The sequence below is a fragment of the Astatotilapia calliptera genome, chromosome 14 (assembly GCF_964374335.1).
Source record: "Astatotilapia calliptera chromosome 14, fAstCal68.1, whole genome shotgun sequence".
NCBI classification, from domain to species: Eukaryota; Metazoa; Chordata; class Actinopteri; order Cichliformes; family Cichlidae; genus Astatotilapia; species Astatotilapia calliptera.
In genome coordinates, this window is record NC_137435.1 from 5347249 (window position 1) to 5360467 (window position 13219).

A 13219-nucleotide genomic window follows, 5' to 3' on the forward strand; every position below is an offset into this window, starting at 1 on the left:
AACACATTACAAAGTTTCTTTAATTTACAACTTTTCATAGTGAATACAAGCTACATTTTACTACACTACAACACACACACAACTTATTTTACAGTATCGGATAACTTCACTACTTTTAACTTTACTGTTCACATCAGTTTTACTATTAAAGTGCATTTCAAGTGTTTCTCTGATGGACACCATTCCAGATGTTTGAAGTCACAGATGTGGACAGGTTTTTGTTTGAAAATTTGGTTCTCTCTTAAAATTATTCACCACAATTAAACGCTCAGTTTTATTTATCTGGTGTCATTTTCTTTTCTTCATCCTTTGTTCACTCCCTCCATTCTTATGTTGAACATTTAAAGACATAATTATCAATGTTGCATTACATACAGGCAGACGCTAGGGGGCAGCAGCATAAAGCAGGAGGTAAACTGCTCATCTGTGGCTTCCTTGCTCTTCATGACCTACCCACATAAAAACGACTACTTAAACAATGTCTGATTAAATAAGATTCCCCTTAACGCTCCTGCTGCTTCAAATACTCAATCTGAGGTAATGATCTCAAGCTTTAATAAGTTTAATTTATTGCAGTTGTGATCATTTGTGGTGTAAAGATAGAAAGGTTCAAACTAGCTCAAGTCTGACAGTGCTATGAACATAGATGGATGAATAGGTGGGAGGTGTTTTGACCAGGAAGAAGAATAAGGAGATAAACAATGAATGCACCCACATAAAAATGTAAAATATTCAGCTTCAGCACAAATACATTAAAGACAATATTTGTTTGTCAGTGAGACAAACCTGTCGCAGAAAAGCAAGAAGACCAAAGAGGAAACAAAAAAGGTAAAAAAAACAAACAAAAACAACAACAACAACAACAACTAAACTGTATCAGAAGTTTTAGGCCGAAGCCCATCATGTGCAATCCTGACTGTAAACAGCACAGTTACACTGGTGTGTCAGAGGGAGATGTTTTCCTTTTAGCCCTGGTTGGGAGAATCTGTCCCTGTGTGCAACACGAGGTGCAATACCCACTCCTAAACTCTTTGGTGGCCCTCTATTTCTCAAATACTCAATCCTGAAACTCATCTCAATCCTCCTTAATGTTTCCTCCAATGGATTTTTTTAAATGAGTTGAAAAGGAAGAAAATAAACAAGAAGAAGGAAAAAAAAGAAAAGAATTCAGAATCAGCCCACCAAGTCCTCATGTTCCATCAGTGGTTCAAGACGTAAGGATTTGTGAGAGATGGAGCTTCTTTCCCTTTTCTCTCCGTCCTCACAGCTCAGCCCCTGTTGATGGTGTTGTAGGACACCTGTGATCCCGGCTCAAGGTGATTGCTGGCACCCTTTTCTGTCTGCCTCTGGGGACTCTCGCCGTGATCCACGATGGGCTCTCTGTCCTCATCCGGGTCAGAATCTTCACAGCGAGGCAGCTGTAGCATGGTAGTCAGGCCATGCACATCAGACATCTTGTGGAAGGTGCGTAGCAAGAGGTACATCATCATCAGACCCAAGAACAGGTACACTGGAGACAGAGAGAGAGAAGCCAGGAGGGAAGGGATGGATTTTTTTAAATGCAAGGATATTTAACAGAATTTGACTGGTGATTAATTTCGATAAATGTTTCAGCCTTTCTGCTGTGGCTCCAAATACCACATAAAACCACATGTAGGTATTCTCTCTTTGACTGTGCTGGTGATCTGTTTATTATGCAACACTGAGGTTGGAAAAAGCAATATTGCAGCAGGTGTGATACTAAATCTATCAGCTTATGAAAACCAGCAGGTTATGAAAATGTTAAAGCTCTTTACAGCTTTTAGGCATTGGTACACTACCAGTACATGCAACCACAAATAGCTGTGTGGTGCATTATGTGCAGAATTTAAAGTATATTATTTGTTGGTATTAATTAAAAATAAATACTACAAAGATGCATGGTTACTTTATGATCTTAGACAAGCAAGAAACTTACAAACTCATGTAGCTGGTAAAGAGAAAATAAGTCCGAATACACTTGACTAACAACCAATTTTTAAACATTCATTTAACCAAAAGGAGAACAAAAGTGCCCTCAAGGTGGCAAAGGTGAAAATAAAATCTCAACCTTTGTTACTTCTGCTCTGATTCTTGCGAGTGCCTTAAAGAAATCCGTGTGGTTTTACTGTGTAATGTGTGCATTAAGCGGAGTTCAGGCCATGAGCAGCAGTCACTCACAGCACAAGCAGGCCAGCTCTAAGAAAACATCATTCGATGTTACAAATGTAACGCATGTTTCATATGAATTAGTCTGACTAGGAGTTTGAATCTTGTTCTCACAGACTATAAAACTCATCATGGTTAAAAACAGCAGCTGGTGATGAGTTTAAGATTGGTTTAAACTCCAAACTTCCCAGAAGATTTACCTCTCACTGTATCTGTGTAGGTTGCCAGTCATTCAGGTTATGGTAGTTTTATTTAAAGGCTAGCAAGACTTGTTTTTTAGGTTCGGGGATTCCCGGGTATTTATTTGCAGTGCAGTGGAAGAGCCCTGCAGCAGTTGGCGAGTTGTTTTGACTTGTTCTTACTTAGGCAGCGATCAGTCTCTTCAGTTTGCAAGTTAATAGGGTCAAGCTGGCAGCTACGATCAGTTTGTGATTATAGATGTTATTGGTATAAGTTGCCAAAAGGTTGTGCTTATTGGTGCAAACTAACTCAGACTGATTGCCAACATACTGGGAATCAATCTGTTTTTAAAGTAGACAGCAATTACTTGCAAACAGTCACAAATCAGAGAGCGATTCCAGTCAGTCACCGTGACTGTTTGGAGAAAGTTTGTCTCCCACCAGGCAACCCGTGCATAAGGTTAACAAGGTTGTTCTTCTTCAACTAACCAAGGTGCATATTTATCCAGCATGTCCTGGGTCTGTCCCAGGATTTCCTCCTACTTGGACATGCCTGACACCCAAGTATGAGGGTATTAGGCCAAACTAAGGTTTTGTTTGCTCTAGAACATCGTTTCTACAACTTGACTGCAGTCGACCAGTCGATTGGACATGATTTGGAAAGGCACGCACACACACAGAGAATAAGTTAGCAAAAACTGATGTATTCAACTGTACAAAATACGTTTCAACATGTCTGAAGCCTTTAAATAGCATAGCTTTATAGTAAACTTCATTGTACGTATTGCATTCAACCTTAATTTCACACAATCCTGCAAAGAATGACTTAAATACCATCAGCAGGAGCGATGGAAAACTCATAATTCTCATAATGCTCAAGAAAATGGCACGACGACTGAAAATGATAGAAACGTCTTTGCTAACAGAAAACTGCTTAAGCACCCTGTCCAGAAGATTACCTACTCTCATTTACCACATCTGCATTATTTTCTGAGTTATACATAAATATATATAGTTTTATACAAACGGCAAATGTAAAGTGACAGAACACAGTCCTATAGCATGCAAACGTAGGTCTGCAACGCTCTTCAAAGCACCTACACTGCTACCAATGCATAACCATGACAGCATATTTAGAAGGAAGAGGAGCTAAAGTAGTTTTTCAGTTTTCAAAATAGGTTCCTTTTCAATTTTACCACACAGCACTTCGGCTGAGGAACAATGCATCAGGCTGCAGTCTGTCACTAATCCTCTCCAGAACCACCAGGGGCTGTTTGGGTTAATCTGACTCGACCTACACTGTTATATAAAGCAGCCTGAGGGACAAGAGAGCAACATCGCCGGTCCCTGTGAGCTACTCCACTCGGCCTCCTTCCAACCTGAAGTCAAGGGATTAGCTGTGGGCAACACGAAAGAAAACACAGCTTTCAGCAGAGCTCCTGAGCTCCTCATCAAAATGAAACACGTTAACAGGTGAGATCAAAGGAGTTAAAGTACTACAGGGTGAATTTTCCTTCCTAGTTAAGTTGCTGGAGGGCTCTGAGGAAAATTAAAGAAACTGTGTGAAATGCTGCATTCTCTCAATCCTGTAAACAGCAGAGCTCATTCATCCCAGTGTGTGTCTGTCAGATATTCACTGTAGATATTCACTCTGACCGAGCCCACAGAAAAAACAAACAAACAGCAAGCCTGCTTTTAGACACAAAGGTCATTCCAGCTCTGACTCGATTACCGAAAGGAAGCCCACAAAGAAGCTGAACAACAACAGCCGACTATGGAAATAACCTCCATCATGTGATAACAGAGTTTTTTTTGATTGCCAGAAAAAACAGACGGGCATCTAAGTAAGGTTTTAAACACGACGCACACATGCACATTTGACTCATATGGGAATACCCTCCTACACAGCGGTGGGCAATTGAGAAACGGGGACTGTCGTGACAGAACTCAATTCTGCTCATAATTATCTCTTTATAAGCTTATTAGTGCAGCCCTCTCACAAATACCCCTTCCATAATATCATACACTAATAAACATGTTATGGAAATGCACTCTATAAAGAGCACAGTCTTCATTTACTAATAAAACAAACAGTTTAGAAGCTCGACTTTAACTGATAACTGTTAACATCAGCCTGTTAAAATGCTCAGAGAGCCTTAACATGCAGATGTTAAGTGTGTATTGATCACCACAGTCACCTCCTTATTTTAGCTGCACTGTAAAGTATGGCGAGTGTTGGTGCAGAATGAAAAGGATTTGAATGCATGCACCAGAGTTCATAATTATCCCAATAATTACAGCGATTTTCAGACACAATTGGGAGATGTTGGTCAAAGTCAGAGAAATGAAAACCCTCCAGAAGGCGAGGCAGTCTTAATGCTCATAAGTAACCTTCAAACACCTGTGAGCATTTATCTGTCATTTTTATAGCATTACCTAAATTAACTTTTATTTCATTGGGTCACAAGAAAAAAAAATGCACGCATAGAATAATAGATTTCAATTCAACTCCATCCTGAAGACAAGAGCTCTTTGTTTCCTATGCTTGGCATGGACATGGATGTCTATATACCACTAAACAAAAAGGTCTTCCGGGGTTACGTGGGCTATAATTACAGCCGATGATTGATCTAAGCACTTACGCCCGACTTCACAGTCTGAGTGCTGTTGCACTTACCGAAGAACAAACGTCAAAGTCAGATATCACTTTATTTTGTTTTTGTGCGATTCTCCTCAAAGTCAGCTCAACTTCAAACGAGCTACACAGAAGAGTGAACTTCAATTTACAATTTATGAGGAACCGCCAACCTGTCAACCCTGACTTGGTAGCGAGAAAAAGGCAGCGAGAGGTGTTACTTCTCACATCAGAGGTGAGAATGAAGACAAAGCCACAAAGGTCAACTTCTGTCAGAGCAGCAGGACAAAAAAAGATTCAAGAGATTTTAATTATCTGTGAGTGTAGAACATATTGCCAATATGTTCTACACTCACAGATCTCAATGCATCTCATGCAGTTCCTTTCATTGCATTGAATCCAGTTCTCTTTTTAAAAAAATACTATCAACTTTTCGGCCCCCAGTACTTCTCTCTTTAATGATTTTTGGAAAGACCGCCCTCCTCTCACTCTGTGCTTCTGCAGGTGTTTCAGATATTGTGGTGGACCTGCTCCCCTTTACAGCTCTGCAGGCATGTAGCAGCTACGTGTGACCCTCACAAGCAAACCACAGCAACCTCGGCGTGTGCCATGTACCCAGGTTATCAACCATTGCTACCACACCCACAGGTGCAGTGGAGTTTCAGCTATATTCTTAGCCATCATCAACATCAAAGCACAAACACCATGAAACAACCGGCTTTCTATCATGCTGGAACAAATTTAATGCTTTATTTTAATTTATGTTAGAGGTAAATAAATGATACCTTTTCTTTTTAGTGCAAGTCACAGGTCACATACAGTGTGTTTGGTGGTTAGTTACAGGAGCTGTCCAGGTTAAAAACCTGGTTGCTCCCATGTATTTACTCATCTTTAGTCACCACAGTTCAAACAATGCGTGGAGATTTTCCAGTAAATAAAAGGTTCACATTCAAAGCACACTGTACTGGATGTATTATTCTATCCATGATTACCTTCTTCCCCACCTCTCTTTGTGTATTTCATTTCACCCTATTCTTAGCATACTACTGTGCAAAATTTTAAAGCAGAGTTAAAATTTTGGCTGGACTGTGTGCGGCATCACAGGCACGCATATCCTCGTGCACATGCAAGTTTTTATACAGAAATTTCAGACATGAATATAGTCACCTAAGCACTGAACCCCAACTCAGAAGGTTGCTTTTACTTATTTATGATACATTTACTGTGAGATTAGGACTAAGATTAAAAATGGTGGTATGCAATTTTAAAGCATGTTTGTAAGACCCGACTCTGAGCTTAAACATGCACTGATATGAGCTCTGCTGTGCTCTGGGACATGATGAGACAACACCTTCTTCTCAAAAATACAGATAAGCAGTCTTAAAGAAGAGGTGTGTTAGCCTGGGACTGTGACTTCAGGGCCATGTCGTTACTAATGACTTCCACATAAGTTGATCCACTAAAGTGAAGTGGATCAGCGAGCAACTTTGGATAGAATAAATCCACTTAAAACATAGTTGGACAGCTTGCACTTCATCTGTGTTAGCATAAAATCCAAACCAAATAAAAGCTTCACTTTCAGACCATAAATGAAAGATTGAAGCAGTTGCCATAGCACCAAATATTAGTTTTGAATTCAGCATCTTAAAACCTCGCTCCTCACAGCCAGAGGTGACCGTATTTGGATGAAAAGGTGGAGTAATACGTTACAGACTAGAGCTAAATTGTAGTAGTGTCTGCTAATCAGTGCCAAGTAATAAGGGGTGCACAGCTGATAGAAATATAGTCTTGATCAAGATAATCATCTTGATATCATCTGCTGTTAGGAATGATCTTCTTGTGGCCACTAGATGAGCTGCAGTTTTCAGCTCTTTGTTTGATTTTTTCAGAATCAGATTATGTTTATCTGTACACAAAGAATTTGTCTGTGTCATTACAAAATTAGCTTTCTTTATGCTTAACTTAACCTTAGTCTGCTTCCTCCTAACTGTGGTTATCAGCAGTATACTAAGTGGATTCACATCAGTTTGTTTTTTTCCATTATTATTTTATGTTAGAATCTGGCCGATCTGATGATATTACAGATTCATTTCTCTTTTTCTAAGCCAACTTTCCTAACTCTGTGTCCTAACTCAAATTTGACCTGAGCCCCTTACACAGAAATTATACATGAATTGTTAAGCGTTAATGCGTTATGTTTTAATAACAGGCAAGTCTGACATGATCAATGAGAAAATCTGTGTCTGTGAAAGTAATGTAACATCGGTTTGATTAGAAGCAAGTCCCCCGCCTGTAAGAAAAAGAGCCAAAAATTACTTTAACAATGTGGTTTATCTGAGCTGTAAGCTGGTTCAGCCCGTGGCTGCACTCTAATTGAGTGCACTGGATGAATGCATTTCTAGTCTACAAATAAACGGACTCACCCATGACAGCACCAAGATACAGTGTCCTATACTTCTGCTCTGGCTGCATCCCTGGCACAAAATCCCCCAGTCCAATGGTGCACAGAGAGATGAAACAGAAGTAGACGCCATCCAAAAAGCTCCAGGACTCCTCCAACTTGGTGAAGATGGCTGCTGGCACCACAAAAAAGCACAGCACCACCAGAAACAGCAGCAACACAAAGTGGACAGCAGTGGCGGGCCGAGGCTCCAGGCCTGATCTCTGAAGCAGGCTCACCGGAGCGAGGACCAGAGGGTACAGGAGCCTCTGGACACAGGCGGTGAGCACCAGCATGGTAAAGGGAACTCCTAACAAGGCGTAGAAGATGGAGAAAGCTTTCCCAGTGTCAGACAGAGGAGTGGATTGACCATAACCTGGAGGAACAGCAACATGACAAGTTTTAGAGGAAGTGGGAAATTAGATGAGATGATAGAAAAGACACGATAGAAATTGTTGTGCTTTTTCTTTACGAGAGTCATTCAATAAATCTAAATGTAATTTAATTAAAAACATTAATGTAACACTTTAAAATATTTGAGCTGTATTGTGATTTTGCAAGCTGCTATTTCTGGTGCTGTTGAACTGTATTGGATTACAAAAAAGGGATCTTATGTATTTTGTCCTTACTGATATAACTCAGATGCACAAAAACAATATATAAACAGTATAATGCAGTCAAATCAGCAGCCTCCACATTGATCATCAGCACTCAAGTCAATACAGCTCCAAAGCTTTCTAGCAAAAATGGAGCATTATAACATTAATGAGTTACTGGACAGCTGTAGAGCATAAAAATGGATTAATGTGCTAATGAGCACACTGATGTTACAGAGTCAGGTAGAGTTATTGGCTGCAACAGCAGCACGTAATTTGCCCCAGACTTTTTAACTTGAAGCTACAGAAAAACAGCAGCTTTAGTCAATGTCAGGGTACCAGTGCTGGTAGGAAGAAAATAAAATTCAGACTCCAGCATAAGCAACTCACTGAGGATCTGTCACAACTGCCTACAGGGATTATCTACCAGCAGAAGTGAAACTACTGCAAATGAATCTTCTGCTGGAGCTTTAACCTGGTGGCGTGATATAAAAGCTTTACAGCAACACAAAGGATAGGAACGAAAACAACAGCTGAGTGCAGTTAAAAGTACCTCAGACTGAAAACACTGACGCACAGAGTACTGACCAGAGAAAGATAAGACCAGAAAGGACTGTATCCTGTAAAACTGTTTATACAGTGTAAATATATATGTAAATAATCCGCCGGGGTGGGGGTTAGGAAGTTCCTTTATATTTGGTTTGTGCAAACAGCACACCATCTGCTGTATGTGATCACAAAACATTAGGTTACTACACAAACGCCAGAAAACAGCTTTCATTTTAAAATGGAGCTATAAAACAACCATCCAGCCCGCCGCCTGTGCAGAACATCTGTAGCCCTTTAAATTACAGCTGTTTGAGAAAAAGTCTGAATTCTGCCTGCATTTATTTAAATAGTATTTTTAGCCTGTAAAAGAATGACACAAACATTCCTGAGTAATAAAGAAAACATTATTATCCAGTCCTGCCATAATAACGTTATCCAAATCACTGGCCACATTTGGATGATGTGTTTACAAAGGTGCTGCCGGGTGTTCAAAGTACAAAGCTGTCTTTGTCAAAATCATCTCCAAAGGACATGAGCTGTGTGTAAAGTGTACGACTACAAAAACCTGGGCAAATGTTTCTATTGCCACAGACTGGTCTGCTGTCTGCAGCGTGAACGTGGTCACAATGTTGATGAGACAATGTTGATGTGCACGCTAAGAACGAGCACAGCCTTTGTTTTCTAGGGGGTCGTGAACTCATGCTTTAAAAACATGACGTGTTTCACAAACTAAAGATTTGATGTCACTTTGACTACAGAGCAGCTGAGATGACGACACAATCTCCTGTCAGTTAAACCGAAGCCTTCGGGCGTTTAACAGAGTTCAGCGTGAGCTCTCTTTCAAAGCAAGCACAGGTTCAAGGCAGATGTAGCTAAAGTTACTGTGACGTTACACACACGCGCACACATATGCAGTGGACTATACTCATCCAGACAGCAGCAAATACCATAGAAAGTACCATTTCCCACTTTTAGTGTAAACTGGAGGGCTTGATAACGGACACATGGAACCGTTTATCTCTGCTGATGAAATCTGCATCACTCTGACCGAAGCAGACCGCTCCACACGATGATGCCCAGTGCTGATATTGCCCGTTGGTTTGATGTATTTGGCTTTGATCTGACTTTGCAGTTGTCACTTCAGTAGTTGTCACAAATAGATTACATTGAATTAACACCCTTTTACCCTGTTATGCCTCTGACACTACCAAAGCTCCACTTAGAGCCTCAGTGAGATTATCTGAACTAAAGTTTCTATCCAGGGGCATATTCAGTGCAAAGGGTACACAAAATTAGATAAGACAAATACATTTCAAGTTCAAGTTCAAGGTTCTTTATTTGTCACATGCATATTTAAAGCCATGGCATGGTCGGAGATAACGTTTCTCATATTTTTTTAAAACCAGCAAAACACAGGAGCTTACAGGCCTGTCTTAGTGTGGAGCTATTGTTCTTTGTGTTGTTTGTATTGCATATATACACACACAAACATTAGAAGACTGAATCAAGAATGTAAACAAATCAGGGTAAAAAGTATCGCCCTGTAAAATGGATTTGGGAAATTGAAAATTTTGCTTCTCTTTGTGATCGTTTTGCATGTTTTATGATCATTGCACAGTTATTAGCACCTCGCTCCTTTTTTTGGTAGCTTCTTGATAGCGCTGCAGTTTTGATGTAGATCTGTGGCCATCTTTCTGTCACACCTTAGTAGTTTGTGTTCCTGGTCACTTTGTCCTTGTCATTTCTGCTCTTATCTTCAATGCTTTTGTGTCCCTATAGTAAGTGTTGCGTCTCTGGGTGTGTGCGCAGAGTGTTTGATCAATGATGTCAGCCTCTGACTAGAAGGCATGTAAAAATCACATGGAAGCTGTTGTTTGGCGTTTAAAATCTGACAATATGCCATTTATCCAATGTGCAGTGTAACATTTCATCCACTCGGTCCCAGCTATACCGGCTCATCAGCTGTTAGCTGCCTGCAGACTTTTTAGTAAGTCCCCCTCCCACCTTTGCTCTGTCCAAAAGTTCAACAGTGACACTGACAAACATTACAAAGAACATGAGCTGGAGGTTTTCTCCCTGCTGTTAGGGACACATGTCAGTCACTAAAGCTTAAATCTAGACGTGGTGTGTGGTAAAGCAGGTTGAAATTTTTTTTAATTACTCCCCAAAATGTCCACTGATCGTAAAAAAACAAACAAACTATTGTTCCTTCTACTCAACATACTTGTTGGAGTGAGAGACTATAAATTTCACTATCTAAGTGCATCTGCTGCTTCCTCTTTTTGCCTTGAATTGAGTACCGGCATGTTAAAAAAAACTCAGTGAGATCATAACGCAGCTAAACACGTTACACCATTTAAGGAAGTGTCACCCAGCCTCTGCTGAACACAAAGGGCCATTCTGTTCTGCTTCATGCATGAATTTGCATTTCTTCAGCGATCATGCGCCAGTGTCATTTATAACAGCAAGCCTGTGAATGTGACCGCCTTCGCAGCAGTTTGCCAACACAGCGGAGCAGCAGTGCAATAAGAGCGGCACGAAGACAGCTGCTGCAGATGTTTGATTGTGACAGTCGTCAAAAACTGTCAAGCTCAAGTCGCCAACTTGACAGCTAATTTCTTACAGTTTTATCTTAAACAGTTAGTTTACTCTTTAGGTTGGTTATACACACAGAGACACTGGGAAGACTCAAACATGAGGGCGTAGCAGACACATCGTTTGCTCTGTAGTTTGACCTTCGCCCATTATTTTCTAGTCATTGATACATGCATACTCTTTCTGTAACTTTAAAGCTAGAATTAAAATCTAAGTGTACAGGTTTGTATCTAGTATGTCTTTAACATTAATTCAGATTTGCCACCACATCACAAGCTAGTGTGAGACAGTGGCAATATACTGCAATATCTTTGAAGTATAGCACAAAGGGAGGCAATATTGCCATGTTAATATTGAATAATAATGATAATTCGCACAAAGATACAGCAATGATAGATAATTCCAGCTTTTTTGGGGTATTTATTTATTTTTCAGTTACAAAGATATCATGATATACTGTGCATAATTGTTTTGCAATGTATCACAGAGTCACTGGATTGTCTGACCATACCGTGATAATAACATGTCACGAGTTAATCTGAGTCCTACCCCTAGTCTCATCAGAAATACCCTGAGTATTCAATTCAATTTTATTTCATTCATAAAGCGGTAAATCACAACAACAGCTGCCCCGAGGTGCTTTATAATTGTAAAATAGAGCCTCTACAATAATAAAGAGAGAAATCCCAACAAGCAAACAAGCCCCTTTGAGCAAGTATCAGTTAACAGTGGGAAGGAAGGCTCCTTTTTAACAGAACCGGGCTCAGGGAGGGGCAGTTATCTGGACTGAAAATCTGTCACAGTTCCTACACTATACAGAGGCACAGCAGTGAGTGTTTAAAACCTATCTGTAAAACACAGTGGAGACTCTGTCATGGTTTAGATCTGCATTTCAGCCACAGATGTTGGCGATCTTGTCACAATTGATGGAATTACGAATGCAGAAAAGTACCGTCAGACTTTTATCAACCATGCAGTGCCATCTGGAAACAGTCATTCCAAACACACTAACAGTACAAAAAAAGCACACAAAGCTAGTTTTCCATTGTGTTTTTCTCCATCAGTCATAGGTTGGCTCCATCAGCGCCTGGACCTTAACATGATGCATTTCAATTCTACTGTGTATCACATATGGTGATTCAAAGGGCTTCACATGCATAATTTAAAAAAAAAATAAATAAAAATAAAAATAAAAATTGTCCACATATAAAAATTCAAAAACTGCAACAGATGGATCCCCAATTTTTCTGTCAGGAGTACTGAACAGATTACAGTTTGGCAGTGGAGGAGCTAAAAGGGCATGTTGGACTATGAGGAGACAAAATGTCAGATATGCAACATTGTACAAGTTCAAGTAAGATTTTATATATATGAGTATTTTAACTTTAGTTCTGTAGGATACCACAAGCCAGTGTAGCTGAGACTGGACCAATACACTGTGTTTTATAACACAGAGATTTGCAAAACAGTTGCTAAAGAAACTGTAAGCACCAAAGTCCATCATTTTACATAAGCTGGTCTGAGTGGAGAATAACAATTCTTTCTTCCCAAACTGATAACTGCAATACCATGAGGATAGAGTGGCAGTTAGTGGAGCAGCGTGACAGAATAGAGCAAATAAGCACTAAATATCCAAACAGGAGCTTTAAATGTCCTCCAAGAAGCCTGAAGAACTGATCCTGAGACTAATTAAAGAAATTACAAGAAAGCGTGGCTAAGAGAGTTCAGGCTGTGCTGGCGATTAAAGGCGATCAGACCGAATGTTGACTCTCAGGTTCATCAGAATTGTACAAACTCCGCTTTTGCTTTATGCACTGAATTTACATTTATGTTTGCACAGGTTTCAATAAAACATTGCATTCCCATTTTCCTGGCAAAATTAAGAAATAAGGACAGGCTTGAGACTTTTGCACAGCACTGTACTTCACAGCAATTAAAAATCAAAACAAAAAGTATGACCTGAATGCCATCTCATTACAAACCGCCCATCTGGCTTGGCTTGTTTTTCTAGTCATTTTTCTTTCAGCTGAGGTTAATT

The 13219-nt window shown here is 40.0% G+C and overlaps 1 protein-coding gene across 2 annotated transcripts in view; it reads right to left on the minus strand.

Annotated features, from left to right (window-relative positions):
• kcnk6 (potassium channel, subfamily K, member 6) overlaps window positions 1–13219 on the minus strand; it is a 16279-nt gene continuing 3060 nt past the window's right edge. The window contains exons 2-3 of one of the 2 annotated variants that reach the window (XM_026191943.2): window positions 7425–7817; window positions 1–1510 (exon numbers count right to left, since the gene is read on the minus strand). In XM_026191943.2, coding sequence (XP_026047728.1) covers window positions 1269–1510; window positions 7425–7817 — 635 coding nt within the window. In that variant the 3' untranslated portion in view covers window positions 1–1268. Of the gene's footprint in view, window positions 1511–6660; window positions 7292–7424; window positions 7818–13219 lie in introns of those variants that run through there. The other variant, XM_026191944.2, reaches the window with a different exon arrangement.